General features: G+C 36.8%; 3 protein-coding genes across 4 annotated transcripts; 2 read left to right on the forward strand and 1 right to left on the reverse strand.

Moving 5' to 3' along the window:
• The first annotated feature begins 8,523 nt into the window (after nt 1–8,523).
• On the forward strand, nt 8,524–16,924 carry LOC112164780 (RNA polymerase II C-terminal domain phosphatase-like 1). The gene is made up of 17 exons (XM_024301086.2): nt 8,524–9,229; nt 10,035–10,511; nt 10,796–11,006; nt 11,098–11,255; nt 11,371–11,441; nt 11,535–11,637; nt 11,821–11,904; nt 12,118–12,699; nt 12,816–12,879; nt 13,267–13,397; nt 13,487–13,540; nt 14,083–14,179; nt 14,331–14,566; nt 14,700–14,783; nt 15,345–15,410; nt 15,505–15,572; nt 16,157–16,924. The coding sequence occupies exons 1-17, from the start codon at nt 8,954–8,956 to the stop codon at nt 16,263–16,265; spliced, it is 2,871 nt and encodes a 956-aa protein (XP_024156854.1). The 5' UTR covers nt 8,524–8,953; the 3' UTR covers nt 16,266–16,924.
• A 945-nt stretch (nt 16,925–17,869) lies between these two features.
• LOC112164502 (clathrin light chain 1) lies at nt 17,870–20,108 on the forward strand. Its single transcript, XM_024300713.2, has 3 exons — nt 17,870–18,341; nt 19,143–19,296; nt 19,403–20,108. Exons 1-3 carry the CDS (start codon nt 17,977–17,979, stop codon nt 19,892–19,894), a joined length of 1,011 nt encoding a protein of 336 aa, XP_024156481.1. The 5' UTR covers nt 17,870–17,976; the 3' UTR covers nt 19,895–20,108.
• Nucleotides 20,109–20,383: 275 nt separating this feature from the next.
• On the reverse strand, nt 20,384–23,855 carry LOC112164501 (putative serine/threonine-protein kinase). 2 transcript variants are annotated; one of them, XM_024300712.2, is made up of 7 exons: nt 23,433–23,855; nt 23,157–23,248; nt 22,915–23,027; nt 22,225–22,435; nt 21,886–22,123; nt 21,460–21,610; nt 20,384–21,021 (listed from the first exon to the last, which is right to left on the reverse strand). In XM_024300712.2, exons 2-7 carry the CDS (start codon nt 23,212–23,214, stop codon nt 20,695–20,697), a joined length of 1,098 nt encoding a protein of 365 aa, XP_024156480.1. In that variant the 5' UTR covers nt 23,215–23,248; nt 23,433–23,855; the 3' UTR covers nt 20,384–20,694. The 2 variants fall into 2 exon arrangements, with proteins under 2 accessions (XP_024156480.1, XP_024156479.1); XM_024300711.1 differs by having other exon boundaries at nt 23,133–23,248.
• Between the last annotated feature and the right edge of the window lie 735 nt (nt 23,856–24,590).

Here is a 24,590-nt window from a genome sequence, read left to right on the forward strand (position 1 = left end):
CCTGAAAGAGAATAAGAAATTAGGGTTAGTTTTGGAGCGAAAAAGGCTACCACGAAAACAAATAAAATTTCTGAGCGTAGTCTCTTCTAAGAAATTAGGAATTTCCGAGCGTAGTCACTTCCAAGAGGGGTTGGATTAGATCGAAACATTGATGTTTGCGGTCTATCATTTTATCTTAACAAACTCTAAGTTTGGAGAACTCTACAAGCTCCAAGCTTGGAGTGAGCACGAACCCCCATAGTTAGGCTTAATTTGGTCTCCCCTATGATAAAGAAAAGGGGGTAGAAGAAGGGAGGTTGCAAGTCCCCGAAAAAGAAGAGAAATTGAATTTAAAAACTCTAAAAAAAGGGGAACGTTTAGTAAAAAATACCTCGAAATAGGTTGCCGGAAAATTTAACCGGAAAATGGCCAGAAAAGTTGTTGATCGGGGGTTGACCTGAGGGCTGACGTGGCAGTGGGTCCTGTGCTGACATGGCAGTGCTAACGTGGCGCGGGTCCTAGGGCTGATGTCAGCGGGCTTCTGGGCTTAGGTCAGTGGGCTTCTGGGCCTGTTCCTTTTTCTTCTGGGTTGGGCCTTCCTTTCTTCTCTTGTTTTCTTCTTCTTTCTTTTCTGCCGGTTCAAGGTGCAGCTGCTCAGGAGGCCGGTTCACTTCATTTTAGGCCGGTTTTTGGACTTTTTCTTCCGGTTCCTGAAACTTCATATCAATGGGCTTCTTCTACCAAAATTTGGTGGAAATTAGAGGTCTGGAAGATGGTGAACCGGTGGAATATTTGCTGTGAGTTGTATGGAGCTTTCGGTGGCTGGTTCGGTAGGTTTCTGGCCTGTTCTTAGGGTTCCACAGCCGGTTCTGGACTCCTGGAATCAAGTTCTTCAAGGTGTGAGGTGGAGGTAGAAAAATCTTCAAGGTTTTGTATTCGGATTCAAGGTTTTTAGTTTCTTGAATCAGGGTTTGGCTATTTGTTTCAGGGTTAGGGCTTCGTGCTGATAACGTGTTTAAGGAAAACTGAATTGGGAGATAATTGAGTCGTACATTCATTGATAATACAGACCTCTTTATATAGAGGATTACAAATATATAGATAGAGTTGTACATGGAAACATAATCGTACATTGATTGGATATCTCCTAAGATTCTCCGAGAATATCTCTAATATAAACCCTATTTCAACTAGAGCAAGTAACCTCTAATTTGGGCCAGACACATATTCTGGATTTACTTGAACAGATGATATATTTTGGCCTAAATCTGATAGGGCTCACTTATGTGAGTCTTGAAGATCTCGTCGTTCCTATTCTGGAAAGGTATCATGCGTCTCAAACGGACATTCTGGCCAAAAGTTGACCACATCTGATTCACAATTAAAACCTGACTTTTTGTATATTGCTAGGAGAGTACTATTAGATGTACTTCTTTTGTGGATAAAAGATTACCTTTGCACAATCCATTTTGGTGCATGATGTGGATTATCACAATTTCTTCTATATATTGATCAGTTCATGCCACCGCCAGACCACAGACTTGCACTCTGAACCACTTTACCAAAGCCACTAGCCATGGTCATATTGTTAGCATTAAAGCCACCCTCAAGTGCAAGAGGTACAAGTTATAGAATAGGGGATTAAGTAAGGATGTCGAACCCACGAGGATTGGTAAATCCTTTCCTAGCTAGGGAAAACCTAAGGAAAAACTAGAAGAATATGCAAATGTACAATCACAAACAAAGGTTCACAAGTGAACCAAAGTTCATGGTGAGTATGTGCAAGATGGTGTGTAGAGATTTGATTTTGATTTTGAAATTGGTTTCTATTCAAATTGAAACAATGAAAGCAAGTAATATAAACTAAGCTAAACTAAACAAGTTGTTATCAAATGGACGGGAGTTAGGGCATCGGGTTTCACTTTTTGCCTCCCTTGCAAGTATTAAAGCAATTGAATATGAATGATGCAAAGCTAATTGTCCAACTACCCTCTTAGCATCCGGATAGGACTACTAAGGCTTAAACCCCTTTCATTTTATTAACTCTAACCGGATAAGTCTAGAGCTAACTACCTAGGGACAAATTCAATTACCGGATAGGTCTCAATCCTTTGCCCCTAAATGCATAAAGCTTAGAGTTTAGGTAACCAAGCAAGCAAACCAATCCTATCTCTAGGTGATTTTAGCTCACTATCCTCACATGCACACATGGTGTGCTTTCATGCTCCCTTTTAGCCTAAAGGTAATCAATCTCTAGGAAAAACTTCATGTCATGGCAAACACATAACTCAAATTGATTAGGTCTAAGTAATGCATTCAACTATTGACTTAGTACGTGAGAATGACAACATGTATTTGCATCAATTTATAAACAAATGCATCAATCCAAGCAAGTTTGGCTAGGGCTTTCAACCCTAGCCCCAACTAGTTCACTACTCACACATAGCTGGATACACAAGCTTCAACATTTTATTAAACATCAAATACATAAAGAGATAGGGAGTAAAGGGTGACTATTGATGATGCCGGAAGAGGTGGTGGAGATGGGTCTCTAAGAACATGATGTGGTGGTAGTCACCTCCTTCTCCTTGCTCTCCAAGCTCTTGATATTGGTAAGAAAAGTGAAATTTGGTATCTCTAAGGTGAGTTGTGGTGTTGAGTGGTGGAGAAAATGGAGGATGTAGTGGTGGAAAATGGAGGTTTTAGAGGTGGAGATGGTAGTTTTTGTGGTGGAAATGGTGATGTCTTCTCTAGAGAGAAAATGGATCTTTGATAGGATGAAGATGATTGAATGGAGTCAAGAATTGCTGAATAATTGGTCTTTGGCATCTTTTTGATCAGCTAGGTGTGTCATCTTTGGTCCCAAGTGTGCAAGAGATGTGTCCTCTTTTTTATCAGCTAGGGGAAAGGGATGACTCTTTCTGTCAGCCCCTTAGGGATGTGTAGTTTCTGGTACTGCCCGTTGAATTATAATATTCCATGACCTATTTCGATTCAAAAAATAATAATAATAATAATTCTTAAGGTAATTGTTACAATTTTGAACTACCATTTATGCCCCTACAAAATATAGATCTTAATAAATAAATTATTTATATATGAGGATAAGATAGTCAATAGACTATTCAAATATGAAAAAATTGTAATACTTTCCTTGAAAAAAGGAGAAGTTTTCCCAAAATCATGACAGAAATTGCAGTAATTTTAAAAAATAAAAACCAATTGACATATACGGAGCACATGTTAAGGGGCTAAGAGCGTCTCCAACAGTAAAAGCTATTTTTTTAGCTAAATCATCTAAAAGTTAAATTTAGGTAGTAAATTTCTAGCTTTTCCTCCAGCAGTGTTAGCTAAACTAAAAAAATTGAACGTGGAGTGTTTAGCTTTTTGCTATTTTCTCTCTCCTCCCTAGCTAAATTTAGCTAGAGATTTTAGCAAAAGCCAAATTTGACTTTCATATAGCTATTCTGCTGGAGTGGTAAACTATCTCAAATTAACCAAATTTATAACTTTTTGTTGAAATAGCTAGTCTGTTGGAGATGCCCTAATATCTATACTCTTTTTTTTTTTGAAAGGATATCTATACTCTTATTAAGAGAAGAGAGTTTGCTCTCCAAAACTAATTTTTTTTACCAATTTAACCTTTATTGATTAAAAAACTGTGAAATATAATTAATCAATAGAGATAATATGGTAATTTATAGAAAACAAAAGAATTGAAAAAAGTAGAAAATATGGTAATTGTTCGAGAAGTTTCTCTACTACCTACCGAGAAATTCTTAGATAGGGATTGCCCTATCACGTGGCGGTAGGGCAGCCCAATCAAAATTAAGAAAGAACTTTGTGTATTTCAAAATTATCTCTCTTTTAATAAAACAATATACCCAAAACACTCCCTTGTCATATCCTGATTGGGCAGCCCTACCTCCACGTGATACGGTTACCCTACAGAAGAATCTCTCCTACCTTTAATTTCTCTCCACACAGTCACATATATAATGGATGAGCCCTGTTAGTATAAATAAATCAAAAAAGAAAAGACAGCCCATAAATAATGAAGTTTTTTTTTTCCTTTCAATTTTCACACAAGTTTAATTTTCAGGTTATTATTAATGTATATAGTTCTTGAAATCTCGTCTTGCATTTTATCTTTTAACCATGTATAATTTAGTGGCCACTGTAAATTGTTCAGATCTGGAGCTAGTAGGTGGGAGTACGTGGGTTGAACTGGTGAAGTGTAGGTGGACGTAGCAATATATATTCATGCTTCACATCATTTTCAAAGAGTAATAATAATCAAACTTATAGTTTTTAAATTTTGGACAATATTTCATGATGGAAATATGATTTATCTTTGAATTTTAAAATCATAACAAAGAATTGTTAATGGTTTTTTGTTGAGAAGAAAGAATAGTATTATTGTTAAAAACAAAATTTATAGAAAAAAAAGTGCATTGTTGGTAACATAGCTCGAATCTGAGACCAAGTTCACATGCAGGAAAGCCTCTACTAGTGCAGCAAGATAGCTACCGCTGCTATTTAGCAAACTTTTATAATTATATTTACTAGGGCACGGGACCCATCGTGCCCCAACGTGGCTCCGCCCTTGATTGTTAGTCTGTTACAAACATACATTTACAATTACAAGTAACTCTGATGGGTGAATTACATTTAACCTTTACTTACTACCAGGATCATAATATATAGCAACATAAAGTGACCCACAACACTGTATTACTCAATTATTGAAAAAATAAATAAAACTTATCAATTCCAAGTGCTTTATTAATATTCTTGACCAAAAGTGATCCATTTCATGAAAATATTAATTTTTACCAATTTTGTAACCCCTCCTATATGTACTGTATCAAAAAAAAAAAAAACCCCTCCTAAATGTACACTTTTGAGTTTTGACTAGTACAAACCACTAGAAGGCAAATGAAACCTCCATGCGAGAGGTCAAAAATTATCAATATCTCAAACCACAGCCAAAACCACTACCCAATCCCCACCCGCCACGTACCACCACTCTCAAACTCCAAACCCCTCCATAATTTTCCCAAAACTGTCCCAAAAATCTTTTAAACACGTCACGTTATCCCATACTTGTGTAATAAAAATAAGGATTAAATTCAGTTTAGCCCCCTGAGGTTTGGGGGTAGTTTCATGTTAGTCCCTATCCTCTTAATTTAATCAGTTTACCCCTCGAGCTTTTCAATTCTCCTCAACCGTGTCCATTCCTTCTAATTTGGACATTAAGTCTGAAAAAAAAAAGGTCACTCTAAGGGCTAAAATTGTCATTTCAAGGAAAAAAAAACTCCATGACAAAAAAAATTCTTCTTTTTTTATTTATTTCTCTCTCATTGAAGAAGAAGAAGAAGATTTTTTTTTTTAATTGTCATTTCAAGGAAAAAAACACCATGACAATTTTTTTTTTTTAATTCTCTCTCATTGAAGAAGAAGAGAATTTTTTTTTATAAAAAAAACCATGACCAAAAAAAAATTCTTCTTCTTCAATAAGAGAGAATTAAAAAAAAAACATGACAAAAAAAAAATCTTCTTCTTCTTCAATGAGAGAGAATTAAAAAAAAAAAATCTTCTTCTTCAATGAGAGAGAAATAAAAAAATAAAAAAAGCCATGACAAAAAAAAGAAGAAGAATTTTTTTGTCATGGTGTTTTTTCTTTCCTTGAAATGACAATTTAAAAAAAAATTCTTCTTCTTCTTCAATGAGAAAGAATTTAGAAAAAAAAATTATTCTTCTTTTTCTTCTTCAATGAGAGAGAAATTTTTTTTTTCTTGAAATGACAATTTTAACCCTTAAAGTGGGTTTTTTTTGTCAAACTTAACCTCCAAATTGGACGGAATGGACACGGTTGATGAAAATTGGAAAGCTCGAGGGGTAAACTGCTTAAATTGAGAGGATATGGACTAACATGAAATTATCCCCAAACCTCAGGGGGTAAACTGAATTTAATCATAAATATAATAGACTAGAGCAGATTTGAAAATTTTCATGTGCAAGTAACAAGTATCGGTGATGTCAGCGAGTTTTTTTTTTTTTTTTTTTTTTTAAAATTAACCAAGAGTGCCCTTGATATCTTTAGTTGTTCATTTTTAATTGTGCAAATATATGTCGATACTCTGAATAAATTTATTATGTTAGATATTATATTCCTATTTATAGCATTAGAAATTCGGCAAATTAAGAAAATGTGGAAACTTAAAATTTATTGGGGGATTCATCAATCATGGATCTGTACTTACATAGGCATTTGCAAGCATAATTAGCTATAATGAGCCACGCTCATGCTACTGTTAGCAGTACCAACTCTCGCCAAAGGAGTGACCTACGGGAACACAGCCAAGCAGGCTACCGCCTGAGCCCCGGCTTACCCCCAGATCACCGCTGACGCACCGCGCCAAGATAACATCAAAAGCTGGGGACTGAAGCATGTCAGTCCCACATCAAAAACATGGAGAAGATCAGCTCCCTCCTCACCTATAAAAGGTTTTCTCCTCATTAATTACGCATTTACTACTTACCTACTGTTACTTTGTCAATATAAATACATTGACTAACTTAGGCATCAGAGAAGAGAAGACCGCCCAACGCGGTCTCCCTTTGACGCCATTTGTATTTTATTTGACAGGTAGCGGAAATCATCAAATCATAGAATTAGCGGTCCGCCCATTGGACCAGCGTTAACCAAAGTTTAGCTATCGCTAAATCTTAAGCATTAACAGGATCTAACATCCTAATAACCCTTTTTTTTTTTTTTTAAGGCTTTCTTATTAAATCGGATTACGGAGCTCTGTTTGACAACAGTAATGATTTATGTGGATCGAACTCTAATGAGAAATCAAAGGAAAGGAATAAAGATGGGTGAGGATAGCAAGGGAAAATTCTACTCGGATTCGTCTTACTGTATAAGAATAAGGAGTTCCAAATGTGGAATATGGTTAGTGTGTTATTTTTAGGGGGCGAGTACATGGCGGACAAAAGTAACCCATTCTTATCAATCCTGTCCCATGAGAACTAGGAATCCTATACATAGAATCTAGTTAGGATAAATATTTAGGCGGGATGAAATTTGGCAGGAGGAGAATAATGTGGACAAGTTTAACCCTGTCTCATTTCTTTTTATTGCCATATTATCTATCGAACGATAAAAAAGATTGAGTTTTAACAATTTTCTTCTTATATCACATTTTCTTGCTCTAAAAGTTTTCACACACGAATAATGTAACAATACATCTGAATACGGAACAATTCGTAAATTCATTCGAATTCAGCATTTACTAAATACATAGTATTGTAAAGGTCATTAAAATTTTTCATTAAAAATGCAAGGACCATACACTTTATTACTGAAAAACTAAAAAAAAACTAAAAAAATCTTCAATTGCAGGTCTAAATTGTTAATATTCTTCAATCTTCACTAAAAATAATCAATTTCATGGACATATGTCTTTTACCAATTTTGTAACCCTCCTAAATTTACACTTTGACATATACAAAACCAGACGAAGGCAAATGAAACCTTCATGCCATATACACTGTAACCTGTCCCCATATGCAATTTACTGCTTCTCTCAGTCTCCAAACCGCCCCATAACTTTCCCAATTTCACAAAATTGCCCCAAAAATATTTTAAAATTCAAACACGTCCGGTTACCCCCGACCCGTGTAATAATGAAAAATTATTTTATACATGAATAGTGCACTGAATCAACACATATGAGTATATGACTGATATTAGGTGAATTTTTTCCCCTGATATAGTTACGATTGTTTAATAATAAAAAATATATATTTAATTTTATCAAATATTGATATAAGTGCATGTTGGTGCTTTAAATCTCTTATATATAATAGTATTATTATCATCATCGTTGAGCAAATTCGTTATGTACTTATGTTAGATATCAAAACAAAAATTTTTCTATGCATCGGACAGTGCATGACAAACACCTAAGCCATGATATTCACCGTCAATATTTCACCAAAATAATAAAAAACTACATTTGATGTTACTTACTCATCAATTTCTGTTGATGCTAGTGTACATCAAGTGCTTTTGATCTATTCCCCATTCTCTTATCAACATTTTATAGAAACACAATTTTTGCAAATTAAGAAAATGGCCCAATCAAAATTCTTTATAGCAACAACCAATTTCTTTTTTTCTTTTTGTACCAAAAAAATAACAAAATTCTTTTCTGCATGAGTATCGCAAGTGAACTAACACTTAATATACAATAACAGCTTTGGCACTTGTGAGTTACAAATTGTGATCAACTATTTATTAAAATAACTAAAAATGACAATTTATATTATCCAATTGTCCGATTATGTCGGTGCACGTCAGTTTTCTGAATCGTGTTATAACAGACCCGAGCAAGTTCGTTACATTTATTTATAGCATCAGAAATCCTGCAAATTAAGAAAATGGCCCATGACAGCCAAGGGTCTGCTAATTTTTTTATAAATTAAAAACCCCAAGCCATATTTTCTTTTATAAATATTATTACTATCTGACTTATGAATTGCAGTGCTATTTTGACCTTTCGCTATCCGGATCTAGGGTTTCTTCTCTTGACGACTTCTCTGTTCTTCATCATCATCAATTCATCATCACCAAAAAAAGAAAAAACAAAAAACAAAAAAACCTAGCTAGCTCTCTCAGCACCACAGATATAAGCACCGATTCGATTTGGAAACAAAAAAACTTATTGGGGGTATTCATCAATCACGGATCTAACATCTTCTACTTGAAATTAACCCTAATTTTTTTTATATCTTCTTTTGGGTTCTTTCTTCCTAAATCGGATTATTGGATTACAGTCACAATTAGCTGTGTTTGACGGCGGCGATGGTTTCTGTGGATCGAAATCCGACGAGAAATCGAAGTTTGGGAATAAAGATTTGATTTTTAATTTTTTTTTTGGGGGATTTTTGGGGGTTTTTGAAAATGCTTAAGCTTGTGTATAAAGGAGAAGAGTTACTTGGGGAGGTAGAGGTATACCCAGAAGAGTTGAACAACAAGAAAATCTTGGATGAGTTGAAGGAAATCAGAATAAGCCATTTTTCGCAATCCAGTGAGAGGTGTCCACCTGTGGCTGTGCTTCACACCATTAGCTCTAATGGGGTTTGCTTCAAAATGGAGTCGAAGTCTTCTTCTTCTTCTTCTGTTCAGGACACATCGCCGCTCTTTCTTTTGCACTCTTCCTGTATCATGGAGAACAAGGTATTATATAAAGCACAAACCACCCATTGAAATTGAACTAAGAACTTTAATAATCAAGAAAAAAACAGAAAGAAAGAAAACCCATCTTGTAATTCAGATTCATAATGAACCCTCTTTCATTGATAATGGACTCTGGACAGTTTTACAGGGGACCCATTTTGAGATTTGCTTGATTTCTTGAGAATTTCAGTGAAACCCAGAAAATTTTTGTACTAATTTAGGTCAGCTGTCTGAGGTTTAACTAGATTGTGGGAACTGTTTCTGAACTGAAATTTCTGTTTTTGTAGAATTGTAAGCTGAAATATATTCCTCAACTTGCTAAATTGGGCATAATTGACTCTGCTATGCTAAGAATATGCCATGTTAATTTCTGTTGCTGTCTTACTGATGTGTGCTTGATCAATGTTGTTCTGTTTAGGGTTTAGGGTTGTGATGTGATGAGATTGCATATTTGTGTAGTTTACGTAACTGGATATTCGTTTGTTGTTGCTGTAGTTTATGTTGAGAGATGAATTCTTGAATTATATTTGAGAAGTATTTATTACCATTATCTTTTGGAATGCAGTACAAAGCCCTTTATGAACCTTAAGCATGTCATTGATTTCTGGCTTTTTTCATGTAAATGATATGTGCTCATTGACTTGTACTGGTATTAGTACTCTCTTCATACTATCAGTAATGCTATTCTTTAATGAGATGTGATATTGCTCTGTAATCAGTAAATTTATCCTTTCTTAACCAAGTTTCATTCCCGTGGATGGTTGTCTTTGCATACCTTGACAATGATTCCATTTTGTAACTGCAGACTGCAGTTATGGCCCTAGGAGGGGAGGAGCTGCATTTGGTTGCCATGTATTCGAGGAATAATGAAAAACAGCATCCATGTTTTTGGGGATTCAACGTATCGTCTGGACTATACAGTTCTTGCCTTGGCATGCTGAACCTAAGATGTCTTGGCATTGTATTTGATCTTGATGAAACGCTTATTGTTGCAAATACAATGCGTTCATTTGAGGATCGAATTGAGGGCCTACAGAGGAAAATAAACTGCGAGGTGGACCCACAAAGGATTTCTGGTATGCAGGCAGAGATCAAGCGATATCAAGATGACAAGTTTATACTGAAGCAATATGCTGAAAATGATCAAGTTGTTGAAAATGGGAGGGTGATCAAAACTCAGTCTGAGGTTGTTCCAGCCTTGTCTGACAACCATCAACCTATCACCCGGCCACTTATACGATTGCAGGAGAAAAATATTATCCTGACCCGCATTAATCCGCAGGTACATAATTATCAATTTGACTTTAGTTCTAAGTCTCCCACTTAAGCATATTTAGTGACTGTGTTTATCCCTCATTGTTGAATTGCAAATTATGAGCAACCATAAAATGATGCAATAGTTGATTTTCTTGTCATTGATTTATACTCATATCGTGTTTTTGTGCTTCCAACATTCCCCTGTTTTGTTTCTTTAGATTGCACACACACCTTTCTTTGTTTTGTCATGTTTTCTAATTTTTTATTGCATGCTAGTTTATATGCTCATCAACTTATGGTGTTCATTAGATTCGCGATACAAGTGTTCTCGTGAGGTTGAGACCTGCATGGGAGGATCTTAGGAGCTACTTGACTGCAAGAGGGCGCAAGCGTTTTGAAGTTTATGTCTGCACAATGGCCGAAAGGGATTATGCTTTAGAAATGTGGAGGCTTCTCGATCCAGAATCAAATTTGATAAACGCAAATAAATTACTGGACCGCATCGTTTGTGTCAAGTCTGGTGAGTGTCATTCATTTCTGATTTTTGTTACATAATTAAAAGAGCTCGTCCATTTCCCTGCAAAATATAATTTATTTAATTTGTTATACAGGTTTAAGGAAGTCACTGTTCAATGTCTTCCAAGAAAGTTTATGCCATCCTAAGATGGCATTGGTGATTGATGATCGCTTGAAAGTGTGGGATGACAGAGATCAACCTCGGGTGCATGTTGTTCCCGCATTTGCACCTTACTATGCTCCTCAAGCTGAAGTAAAAGTCTTTGCATTTGGCTATAGCTCTTTAAAACTGTTTTATTGCAAATAATCTACATGTGCATCATTTTTTTTTCCTAAGCTTGAACTCATTGTAATTTCTAATACTACAGGCAAATAATGCTGTCCCTGTCTTATGTGTTGCAAGAAATGTTGCCTGCAGCGTCAGAGGTGGCTTTTTTAGGTAAGAAAGTGATAAAGCCCAACGATTCTTATGGAGACATATACTGCTTATGTGTTCAATAACGGTGTTCTGTTGGATTTTTTTTTTTAACAGAGAATTTGACGACAGTTTACTACAAAAGATTCCTGAAATTTTTTACGAAGATAATATTAAAGATATCTCTTCTCCTGATGTGAGCAATTTTCTAGTTTCAGAGGTCAGTTGGAACAATTTTACAATACTCTTGGCATGCTGTTGTGTTGTAATTATGTGTGTGTGTGTGTGTGTTTAGTGTGTGCGTGTGCGTGCGTGTGTGTGTGTGTGCGCGCGCGCTTCATGTAAACTCTGCATTGCACCTTGCTCATCGTATTACTAGTATTAATAGTTTTTTGCTGTTCAGGATGATACTTCTGCTTCAAATGGAAACAGAGATCAGCTTCCTTTTGATGGCATGGCAGATGCTGAAGTTGAAAGAAGACTGAAGGTATTCAAGGATTGTTTCATGTTCATGTATATTGTTTTATTTATAATCTGGCATAATCTATCAAACGGATTTACTTTTTTGCTTGTGTGGTTGGATTGTGGAAGTATATGTCCGTTGATGTGAATCTGCACTCTGGATGAATATATGCGCAGATTTATCTATCTATACGTGCTAGCTTATTTTAACTTATTTTTACTTGTATCTTGTTCACAGGAAGCAACCTCAGCTGCTCCAACAGTCTCTTCAGCAGTCAATAACATTGATCCGAGGCTTGCTTCTCTTCAGTACACAGTGCCTCCTTCCAGCACAGTTTCACTACCAACAGTTCAACCATCAATGATGCCTTTTCATAATGTGCAGTTCCCTCAGTCAGCTTCACTAGTTAAACCTTTGGGTCATGTTGGCCCTGCAGATTTAGGTTTGCATAGTTCTCCTGCTAGAGAGGAAGGGGAGGTGCCTGAATCAGAATTAGATCCTGATACAAGGCGGAGGCTACTGATTTTGCAGCATGGCCAGGATACAAGAGAGTCTGTACCAAGCGAACCTCCATTTCCTGTAAGACCCCAAGTACAAGTCTCTGTCCCACGGGTGCAATCCCGCGCAGGCTGGTTTCCAGTGGAGGAAGAGATGAGCCCACGAAAACTGAGTCGGATGGGACCCAAAGAACTTCCTTTAAATTCAGAACCCATGCAGATTGAGAAGCATCGACCTCATCATTCAGCTTTTTTCCCTAAAGTTGAGAGTTCTATGCCATCTGATAGAATTCTTCAAGAAAATCAGAGATTGCCAAAAGAGGTAATTCAGTAATTGTCACTTGGTGTTGATCTTGCTTCAATCCTTCAGTTTTCTGCTCAGTGTCTGATGTTCTATGATTGTGGACATTATTGATCTTAAAAGATTACTCTTTGCAGGCATTTCATAGAGATGATCGGTTGAGATTCAACCAAGCAATGTCTGGTTACCATTCATTCTCAGGTGAGCTATGGCGTACGTTAATTGAATATCAAGAGGATTCTCAGTGGTCTTTCTCTAAATAAAACATTTTTCTATATGTTATGTGATTGCATTTGTTCAATCATGGCTGCTGTTCTGAATCCTTATGTTCTTTCAAATTACTTTACCCGCAGCGGTATACTGTTTCTAATTTGTCGAGAGCTTCATATGGTTGAAGTTTTCTGTGAAGTGTTGCTTCCTGATTTAAAAAAGTGTATTAAAGAAGAGTTTTGATGTATCATATATTCACTTTGAATTATATCTGTATGGAACTTCAACAGAACTTGTTGTTGAAAACTATCTTATATATAAGCCACATTGTATCTTATCGAGAATGGTGTTATATAATGGATATATGCATTTTTGAAGGTGAGGAGCCTCCCTTAAATCGATCATCTTCCAGCAACAGGGATTTTGACTTTGAATCTGGACGAGCTATATCAAATGCAGAAACTCCTGCTGGAGTTTTACAGGAAATTGCAATGAAGTGTGGAACCAAGGTAATTAGAACTGTTTGCTATTTTTTTATTTGTATTAAGCCCTTGTGCTCCATCTTATATTATTCTCTTTCCTTAACTAAAACGAATAGGTGGAGTTCAGGCCAGCTTTGGTTCCCAGCACGGAACTGCAGTTTTATGTTGAGGTACTTTCAGTTCTTTGACTTGCTACCTTCGTTTCAGTGTTATGAAGTTTTGAACTTATCTATTAATGATTCTTTGTTTGTTGGGTATGTGCTTATGCCTATATGTTAGAATTAAACGGTTTAACTTGTCTTTGAAAAATGAAACAGTGTAGTATTAAGTTCTGTAAATTGTGACAATCTATAATCTATATACACTTCATTTTCCGTTTTTTCCAATGACCTATAAGGTAATGCAAGAGATGAGACAATTTCTAGTAATACTATAATTTTTCATCCCCATTGATAATTTGCTGGGCAAAGTTGCAAGGGAGCTCATATAGGCAGTCACATTCTGTTTTTTTTTTTTTGGAGGCATATTGAATTGTTATTACTAGTGTTGCCAATTATACGTGGTCTGATTATCTTAGTAATGAAACTCAAATGCCTTGTGGGTCAAGCACCATGTTTTTCTCATAATTGTTCTTCCTGACTTTATAAGTAGCCTATTTCCTTGCTGAGAAATGTAACCAATTAACTAGTTTATCAAAACTTGCTTTTTGTAGGCTTGGTTCGCGGGAGAGAAAATTGGTGAAGGAACTGGTAGAACAAGAAGGGAAGCTCATTTCCAGGCTGCAGAGGGTTCTCTAAAAAAGTTAGCCAGTAAGGGCACTCTACCATTCTTGATAATCCATGATGTGCATGTCTGGCGTCACATATATTTGCTTAGTTCTCTTCTTAGACGCTAGGAATTTTGATTTCTCCTAGTTTTCTTTCTTCGTATTTATGACCATCCTGGACAATGATTTTGCAGATATATACATTTCCCGCGGCAAGCCTGATTCTCTACCCATTCAAGGGGATGCAAGCAAGTTTTCGAATGTTAATAACAATGGTTTTATGGGTAATATGAATTCTTTTGGGACTCAGCCATTTCCAAAAGAGGACTCTCTTTCATCTTCAACTTCATCAGAGCCATCTAGGCCTCTAGACCCTAGGCTGGAAAGCTCTAAGAAGTCTGTGAGTTCAGTGTCTGCACTCAAGGAACTGGTAGGACTCAAAAACTTGGTTATTTATTCTAGTTCTTCTACCCTCTCCCTCTCTCCTATTGCTTTGATTATTGCGGTGGCCGAATGATGTTAAATGAATATTGATGTGCGGTGTTTGTATTATAACACTTCAGTGTACAATGGAGGGTCTTGGTGTAGTTTTTCAACCACGGCCTCCACCACCTAATTCAATGGAGAAAGATGAAGTGCATGTACAGGTTTGTAATTGACAACATTTCTGAACAAAGTTTGCTATTGCTTTTGTTGCAAAGTCGAGTTCATTCTCTTGAATTAGAGAATTGTTATGGCGATCCTTAGAAAGTCAGTTACATGTTAAAAGAACCTACATAAACAAAAATAGTACAAAGACTTCAATCACAATATATTGTCCCCTTAATTTGAATCATGGAGCAGTCTTCCATGCACTTGGTTTCTTTTTTCTTGTATAAAAACAGTACATCCTCCTCTCACTTTGTCAATCAGTAAAAGAACTAGAATGTAGTGAACTAATAATGAAGCATCATCATTCATACTTTGCCAACGAGCTGGAATATTTTCTTTTTAGTTCAAGCAAGATGATTTGTGAGCCCTGAGAATTGTTCTTTTGGGAACTCAACTTCCATTACATTTTTCGGTTGTGCTTTTAGAAGTGCCGATATTGAATCTATTGACATTAGGGAGCTGTATTATTTAAAGGACAACCTCTAGTATCCTTGGCATCTTTCTTGTTTTCTTTCCTCTTCCTCTTTCTTTCTAATTATCTTGGTATCATGTTTCAGGTTGAAATAGATGGAGAGGTCTTGGGGAAGGGGATTGGCTTAACTTGGGATGAGGCTAAGATGGAGGTAATTTATCTCATCTCTTGAGTACTTGAAACTGTTCCTGTGGCCTTAGTTCTATCCAAAATCATATCTGACCGCTTGCATTTCTTTTCCTTAGGCTGCTGAAAAGGCCCTTGGAAGTCTAAGATCAACACTATATGGTCAGAAACGTCAAGGTTCTCCAAGGTCTGAATTTCTGCAATTTTTTTTTCCGCCTTTTCTGTGGTTTGGTCAACTGGGCGTGGGAACTTGCAATGATTGTGCTTATGGGGACTGTATGGCTCAATTCCAGTTAGCTTCTTTTATTTAGGACCCTTGAGTGCTACTAGACGCCATTTTGAAGAGTTAGTACATTCTTTTTTGATTCAGCTGTCATGGTGTAGGTCAAGTCCTTGGGTTTTTTCATGTCCATATTTCACAGCAGTGAGGAAAATGGACTTTTCTTTTTTTATGTTCTAGGTTGGACTCTTGTAAACAAAAGCACTTGCTGGTTTATTTCATCCATCTTGCCTTTTCTTTTTTTGGTATGATTTTTTTTCACATGAAAGGTCTTGACTCTAATAAATTAGATGAGGACATTTCAAAATGATGTGACAGAGGGAGGTATAGCTTTTTCAAAAGTTTCCATGCTTTCGTTAAGGACTTTTCTGCAGAATGACCTAATAACATGTAGATCAGAGTATTTCCTTGTCTGATCCTTGGTATTTGTTTCCTTGGAATGTTGTGTATTCCCTATTTCTAATTTGGTGTTTCTGATAATTGATAAAAAGGCCTTTACAAGGGATGCCAAGCAAACGCATGAAGCAGGAATCTCCACAAGTTCTGCAGCGGATGCCGTCTTCTGCTAGATATCCAAAAAACGCTCCTCCTGTTCCTTGAGAGTCCTACCTCCTTTTCATTCCATTTTGGTATAGCTACTGACGCGACATGCAGTACATATTATAGAGAAGGGCGATGGCTGTGGAGATTCAGAAATGCCAAATGGCCGTAGCCTTGTTGTTGTCTCACAACATGTTGGCTGAAGAAGCCATGCGGACGAGAAAATCCTCATTTCAGATTCTTCCAAAAAGCAGGGGAGGCAACAGCTTGCCAGGTGATTTTGATTTTGAGACTTTGTGTTCGCAATCATTGATCCAACATTTTTCCCCTTGCCTCGTCTGCACGACGTTAGAAGTCAATGCCATGTAACTCCACTTTTTTTTTTTGTGTGTGGTTGATGCATTCTTTCCAAGACCGTTGAAAGAGTTTATTTGGGTTGGATATGTAACAAATGTATTACTGTTTCTTTCTGCGGAAGTAAACCAAACATGACTTCCAGGGCAGCTTTTGGCATGCTCAGAGTCACGGCGCTCTAACCATTGACGTCTAGATACTGCTTTCAGTGTCCATCTCTGAGGATTGGGAATACGAGCATAGGTAATCAAATTTTTAGGGATATTTTACCCGAGGTGGAACTGCACAGTGTCTTAGTGATGTAAATTCAGCTCTTGTAATACAATTTTCACTTGTTATAATTGATGTAGTGGAAATTTTTCTACTGGTGTTGGGTTTGTTAGTTACTTTGATACTTTATATCATGGTTGTGCAAGCACAAGCAAGCACTACACGAAATTGGGATCCCTACCGCTACTCAGCAACGTATTGGTTAAATTTATAGACTAGGCAGAGAAGTAACATGTATGAATACTGAGTTATTCAACCTGTGAATCATATGTGAATACTTGATTTTGATCGACTCATGCTAATCATATGTGAATTCCAGATTCACTCTTTAACTCGGGGTAAACAAAGGCGCGAAAAACATTTGGTAACAACCACCTAGTTGCACCAACAAGGTCAAAAAGACAAGTGCTAATCAATTGCTAGTTGGTGCCTTGAAGTGGTTGTCCCAACACCCATGGTGGCACGATTTGATCCATTTGATCTATCTCTAAATTCAGCCTAGATAATAATAAGGTAATGTACCGTACGTAAGTTCAACCATACTCATATCAATAATATTGAATGATCAATACAAATCTTCAATTAAACTGATCTTTAGCCGACTGCTAATTTAACGATTCTCATTACATTTAAGTTTATTTTTTACGAGTTAATATACAACGTTGAACTTGAATTGTAATTATTGAACAATCTGATTGAATCTTCAGTTGAGTTGATCTTTACTTGATTAACGACTCTCATTACATTTAACATTTATTTTTTACGAGTTCAACGTGGTATATTAAGTCGAATTGTAATTATTGAACGATCTGATTGAAACTCTGAAAAAGGTAAATAGAATAATCCTAAAATTACACAACTACACTAAAGCAGTAAAACTCAAAGTCTCAAACTAACCAAAGAGAAAGGAGTAACTTTCAGGAAAAACAGAAAAAAAAATTACCTAATCTCAATCTGAGTAAAAGTAATTCTCTTTCGGTACCGGGTCCTCCTTCTCCGTTACCTATATAAAAAGGAAAAAGGAGTCAAAAACTAAAGAGGCACTGCAGTAGTTTCCAAGTTTAAGCTCTCTCTCTCTCTAAGCTTTCATCCACTGAAGAAAAAAAGATTGAATCTTGGGATCCAGAACCGAAACCCGAACCCGGTTATGGCTTCGTTCGACGCTTTCAGCATCGACGGCGACGATCTCAACGCCGCATCCAGCCGTCCATTTGACCAGGACGAGGTCGTCGTTGAGAGCTACGACTACGGCTCGTACTCGGACTTCTCCGGCGGGCTTCCCACCGAAGGAGTGTCGACGGATCAGGCGGCGGCCTCGCCGTTCGGATTCGAAGATCCGAGCCCGAACTACTCTGGCTCGTCGCCGTTCGGGGCTGCTCCGGCTGAGAACGGTAATGGATATGGAATCGGCGAGAATGGAATCGACGATGGAGTTTTTGCTTCCGACGGTCCTGTGCTGCCGGAGCCGAGCGAGATGCAGGAGGAAGGGTTTGCTCTTCGTGAGTGGAGGAGGTAAGGTTCCGATCCGGTTTTGATTTGATTGGTTGTTTTGTGAGGTGGACTAGATCTGTGAAATTCTGTAGCTCTGAGAAAATTTTGTATACTTGATTTGGATTTCGGGTGGATTAGTGGTTGGATCTGTGAGGTTTCTATATGCAAAGAGATTTTAATCCAGAAAAGGATCTAACTTTCTATAATCCATGAGAGAATTAAGCTCATGCTGTGTATAAACATAGAGGATCATTTGGTGTTTTGTGTAGCTTATAGCAGACCCTGCAATCCTATGCAGGTAGAGCTGCTCTTAAACCACTGATTGCTATTCGATTCTTTTTATCAATGATGATCCGGTATATACCGGATTGCTGTACATTTTCTTGCGTTTTCGCTGTCAGAAGCAAAATGTGTTGCTCTGTTATTCGTCGAATAATATGTTCCTTGAACCTTTTCTAAAGATATGCGGATAGTGACTGACTTGCAAAGTTAATTTCAAATAGTTATATTGGGGTTAATAAGTTCATCGAAGTTTTCAAGTAAGCAGGGTTTTTTTATTAAAGGCTTCCCTGAAGGTGCACGCTTTCTAGCCAGCGTGTTGATATGTCTTTGTTTGCTTGCTTGTTGAAAATTATAATGGTGAGTAGTTGAGTAGTAGTTGAAAAAAGGAAATTGACGATGATAAGATAGTCACAGTTATTGATTATGGCTCTTTCATAGTATGCATATACACATTGGTTGAGCTGCACTGGCTTTTGCAAGTTACTAAGTGGTATTGGATTCCTCTGGATACTAATCACCTATTTTGACTTGCTGGTACAGTCAAAATGCCATTCTGCTTGAGGGGAAGGAAAAGAGAGAGAAAGAACTGAGGATCCAGATTATTGAAGAAGCTGAGGAGTTCAAACGCGCATTCTATGAGAAAAGGAAGCTTAATGTTGAGACTAACAAGGTTCAGAACAGGGAAAAGGAGAAGGTAAGTTTTGGATTGCGATTATCTACTGTTCTATTTTGTGCACCATTTTTAGAGTGTTCAACGCGAACAATTTCAATGCTAACAAGTTAGTTTTGATGTCGAGCAGTTGTTCTTGGCTGATCAAGAGAACTTCCACAAGAATGCAGACAAGCAAAGTTGGAAGGCAATAGCTGAGCTCATTCCTCACGAGATTCCCAACATTGAGAAAAAGAGAGGCAAGAAGGATCAGGACAAGAAACCATCAATCACGGTCATTCAGGGTCCAAAGCCTGGAAAACCCACTGATCTTTCAAGGATGCGACAAATACTTTTGAAGCTGAAGCATACAACTCCACCTCACATGATTCCTAAACCACCTGCTCCTGCTAAAGATGCAAAAGATGGAAAGGATGCAAAAGATGCCAAGAATGTAAAGGATGCAAAAGATGCCAAGAATGTAAAGGATGCAAAAGATGTGAAGACTGCAGCATCTAAAACTAATGGGTCTGCAGAAGCTGCGGTGCCTGCTGCTTCAGAAGCCAAAGATGCCACCTCTAATGGCACTTCAGATGCACCGGAACAATCAGTTCCTGTTTCTACTGAGGAACAGTCTGCTTAAGTCGATAATATGTTCCACCTCTCTCCATATTTGTTATTATTTTGAGATCTCTAATTTGATTATCGGCTGTCATCTTCATGTTTCATTCGCTACTAATTATCAGAACATTGTAATATTTGGCCTCCATTGGTCTTAGCTTTATTGTGGAGGCCTTTATATACATTGGTTTTGGACCTGTTGTGTTTGGGATTTGATTGTCATCGTTTTACAGTCATTTTATGAATATTTCCTCTGTTTTTTGTAACAGCTTTCTTCTTTTTGTTGGGCAAGGAACTAAAGTACCATACATCTTTCTAGGTATGACTATTCTAACACACAAGCGGTACGACAAAATTGAGAACGTAAAACACGGGCTTGGAGGTTGTAGCTCTATTAGTGATTACGAGTGTTTATCTTTAGTTAATAATTCAAAATTGAATCATCTTCTCTAATATCGCTTTTATATAAGCAAATTTGACTGTAAATTCCCTCTAATCGGAGTGATACAACTACTGTAACTGAAACTTTCACTCAGTAATCACTGAATTACTATACAACATTCTCCTCTTCATCATACCTTTGAGAAGTAAATAATACAACTGTAATAAAATCAGGAAGGAAAAAAAAATTCACCACCAGACTAACCTAATCTGACAGATCCGCTACCTGGAATAATCTCTGCTCAAAGTCGAACCACCCTCTCCGTTTGCAAAATAGCTAAAAATGGGAAATGTGTAGAAAACAATTCTATGGACTACTAGGCTACTAGCAACACAAATAATTTGTTCTGGACTTGCTTCTAAATTGCAAAGCATTGTTGTTCACCGTGGCGTTACTTGAGTTATTGTGTCGGGGACAGAACTCAACTGGTTGGTAGTTGAATCGGTACCATATTTTTTACTCGAAGAGGGTCCTGCGAGCCCCCCTGATTTGTTGAAGAAACCCGGAGCTGTAAGTTGCTTCTCATTCAGCCTGATATTTCTTGAGAGCATGTCAAGAACCTGGCTCATCAGTGGTCTTCGGCTTGATGCGGCTTGAGTGCAGAAAAAGGCCACCTTCATGTATCTAAGGACTTCTTCCTCAGGATAGTCCACCAGCTCCGGGTCAACTAGCTCCAATAGTCTCCCTTCTTCGTGGAGTTGCCATGCCTATTGAAGAACAGACAGAGTTGTAAAAGGGTACAGTGGTTACTAATATGAGCAAGTTCAGCAAGGAAATTAACCAGCACATATTTTATCATGCTTACAATGAAAGACCATAATTAAATGCAGTCATGAACAGTTGAGAGCTTAAGAAAATAATTAATATTATGCCATTCAAAGGTGTGATATCAACTCCTACTGTCTTAAATAGAGATGGACATGAACATCAACTATCAACTACTTCAATCAAACAAAATAATTTTCCACATTTCATTAACAAAATCTACATGTAGCGTGTCAAATATTCTCTCAATTATTAATTCATCAGACCTGGTCATCAGGACATCCATTGTTGTCTATTCCATCTAAGTCCATCTTTTAATCACCAAGACATTATATAATATAAATTTGATAATTTTGAAAAATGGAAACAAATAAACTCACCCATTCAAGGAGAAACTTTTCTGTCCCACCCCAGTTTTCCTTGGCACTGCTTCTGCCACCAACTATTTCAAGTATGAGAATGCCGAAACTATAAACATCGGCCCTCAGGGTTAACTGACCCCCCAATGCATATTCTGGTGCCAAATAACCTCTGCACAGAGCAAAATTAAGCATAAGATGACAGCTATTTTTCTTCACTCATCCAAGAACAAAACTAAAGCATAACATGGAAAAAAGGATTGTAGAAGACAAAAACCATAAGAATGTTTGAACCAAACTACTTCTAATGTTAACAGAGCACTAATGAAGAAATTAATAGTTCTTTAGAGAAACAAGCAACAAAGATCTCATACTTTTGGGTCACAGAAGAAAATAGAATGTCAAATGACAAATAATAACCAGCAACAAATATGAAAGATAACATACGTTGTTCCTGCAATCCTGGTGCTAATATGAGTGATGTTATCTGGGAAAAGTTTAGCCAGCCCAAAGTCTCCAATTTTTGCATTTAAATCTCTGTCAAGGAGTATATTACTAGCTTTGATATCTCTGTGGACAATATGGGGCTGCAGTTCTTCATGAAGAAATGTTAGACCCCTAGCAATTCCCAAGCAAATGGCTTTTCTTTTTTCCCAATCCAGTTTGATGGTTTTATTCCTTGCACCTACAAACGGAAAGAAGACAAATTAGATCTGTAGTCCCCATTGGGTATATGGACCTTAAGTTTTCTTTTCATGTAGTCCCCATTGGCTCTTGTTCAATTACCTAATAATGCACGATCAAGGCTGTTATTCTCAACATATTCATAGACCAGAATCCGGTCAGCTCCTTGAACACAGCACCCAATCAACTCAACAAGGTTTGGATGCTGGACATTTGATATAGTGTTAATCTCATTTAAGAATTCACGGACTCCCTGCTTCGACCTAGCAGAAAGTGTCTTCACAGCAACTTGCCTTCCATTTTTTAGGGTTCCCTAGCAAAATTAGCTAATTTACTTAGATAAATGTGAAGAACAAAGGCCATCTTGATATTCTAAATACTGTAAAATCATAATTAAAGCTTGTTCTTCATCAATATAACACCAGCAACGAAAGCTAAAAATCTAAGAAAGAAACTTTGTATTGAAGTCACCAATATGAAGTTCCCAAACCACACTGGTAACTATATTCTCAAAGACAACCACGAATTAGAGAAACATATGCCCCATAGACAAACAAGATCACAATACTTGGGAGCTACAAAGTCTAAAAGTTTCTCCAATCTAGAAAGGTGAGAGTTTTGTTTCTAATATACAAAGAAATGTTTCCATTTACCAATATACATAAGATTACAGCTTGAAGTGGTCTAAAAAATCCCAATTACTTTTGAAGTCGAATCAATAACACAATTCAATTACAGATAACTTCTTTCCAATAACACTACAATGAAAAACCATATGCAAATTGTGAGTACCTTGTACACAATTCCAAAACCTCCTTGCCCTATCTTATTGCTCGCATGAAAATTATTGGTCGCCAATTTCAATTCATTATGGGAGAAGCCTCTAACATTTTCCGGCAAATCACCTTTGCAAAACACAAAACAAATCATATCAAAGGCAATGACAGATCAAGCATGATGTTGATAATAATCTTGAACATAGAAGCAAAGCATTTACACATCCTGCATACCATCCAGACCATGGTTAGTCTGACCTGAACTACTCCTTCTCCTCTCCACAACTGAAGCAGCACCAAAGCATTTGCAACTCATACTTGTCCACAGTAAATACTTCTATCTTCTAAACCTGCATAATTTGCAGTACAAACATCAAAAAGACTTCAACTTGATCATATCCACCTTCCCAAATCAGATTTTGAGACCTACCCAGATTGCCAAATTCATCTAATTTTCAGCAAAGCACCCAAAGATGAAATCTTTAATCTCCAAAACGAAAAAACACAATACATAAACAAAAGCTGAAGACCCACCTGGTCGATATTTTATGACTAATCAACTTCAAATCCTGATCCCTTCAAATTGGGTTAACATCTCCTACTTGTTGGCAAACTTGCAGAGCTTGAAATTCTCTAATCAACTATTAAATACATAAACAAATAATATTAAACCCACCAAAGGAAAAAAGAGTACAGCTTTATCAGGGTCGTCTTCTTATTATATTAGTAGTTGTTGTAATTGGTTTTTCTAGCTGTTCTTTCTTTTGTTCCTTCGACTAAAGAAAGGGTCCTTCTTTTCTCTCTCAGAATCACGAGTCATAGCACAACTGCACGAGCTTGAGGCTTCCCATTACTGAGAGCGTTCCCATTTCCAACTGCTGTTGAAGCTTGAAAATGACCTTTTCCCTCTCTCCGTTTTCTTTTTCCTTCTTTTGTTTCTGTTTGTAACTAATGTTGTGGCGTCAATGCATCATTGAGACATTGATGGTTTGCTTCTCTAAATTTGCATTGCATCATTTTTCAAAATTTCCACATCATTATTATTTTTTTTGTTTTTTGAGAATGGATTCAGAGCTCATGCATTAATGGGTGAATTAGGTTAATCATAAGTATTAGGGACTAAATTGCATCTTAGGTAACAGTTTCGGATAAGTGAATTAGGTTGATCACAAATATTGAGGAATAATATTACATATTAAGTGTAGTTCATAAGTACTGTCAGTGTATAGAATTTTTTTTTTTTTTTATATTTAATTTAAACTCAATACACCATTAGACACACTATTCTTAAAAAAAGAAACACTATTCTCAAACTCTTCATAAAAATAACAACTTTTGTTTGTGAGATTAGACTGACCGAAAGCTTTTGCATAATCCTCTATCGGAAGTGTCTGTGCCGACTTGTTATAAAACCATATCACTTTAAGTTTACGATTAGTTTAGTTTCAAAGTTGTGTAGGGTGTTTAACATAAAACTAAGTTGAGATAATTTTAATACAAGCAGTGTATCAGCACACAAACCTTCGATTCATAATGGGAACAATATAGCCATTTTTTTTTTTTTGAGAAGGAAAGGAAACAATTACAAAGCGAAGTCTTTTGGGCAACTTATAGAACAACATAGACATTCTTACTCAAATTTGCATAAGATGCAGTATTAAACTATTAATGAAACGAGAGCATAAGTAGTTT

The sequence above is a fragment of the Rosa chinensis genome, chromosome 5 (genome assembly GCF_002994745.2).
Source record: "Rosa chinensis cultivar Old Blush chromosome 5, RchiOBHm-V2, whole genome shotgun sequence".
NCBI lineage: Eukaryota > Viridiplantae > Streptophyta > Magnoliopsida > Rosales > Rosaceae > Rosa > Rosa chinensis.

Excerpts from the sequence above, each read along its gene's own strand:
- LOC112164501 (XM_024300711.1), bottom strand. The coding sequence starts at position 23,214 with ATGAGTTGCAAATGCTTTGGTGCTGCTTCAGTTGTGGAGAGGAGAAGG. Across the intron at positions 23,028-23,132 it reads GACTAACCATGGTCTGGATG|GTGATTTGCCGGAAAATGTT; the intron begins GTATGCAGGATG and ends TGTTTTGCAAAG. Across the intron at positions 22,124-22,224 it reads CCTTGATCGTGCATTATTAG|GTGCAAGGAATAAAACCATC; the intron begins GTAATTGAACAA and ends TTCCGTTTGTAG.
- LOC112164780 (XM_024301086.2), top strand. The coding sequence starts at position 8,954 with ATGCTTAAGCTTGTGTATAAAGGAGAAGAGTTACTTGGGGAGGTAGAG. Across the intron at positions 10,512-10,795 it reads TGACCCGCATTAATCCGCAG|ATTCGCGATACAAGTGTTCT; the intron begins GTACATAATTAT and ends GGTGTTCATTAG. Across the intron at positions 13,398-13,486 it reads CAATGAAGTGTGGAACCAAG|GTGGAGTTCAGGCCAGCTTT; the intron begins GTAATTAGAACT and ends TAAAACGAATAG.
- LOC112164502 (XM_024300713.2), top strand. The coding sequence starts at position 17,977 with ATGGCTTCGTTCGACGCTTTCAGCATCGACGGCGACGATCTCAACGCC. Across the intron at positions 18,342-19,142 it reads GCTCTTCGTGAGTGGAGGAG|TCAAAATGCCATTCTGCTTG; the intron begins GTAAGGTTCCGA and ends TTGCTGGTACAG. Across the intron at positions 19,297-19,402 it reads AGAACAGGGAAAAGGAGAAG|TTGTTCTTGGCTGATCAAGA; the intron begins GTAAGTTTTGGA and ends GATGTCGAGCAG.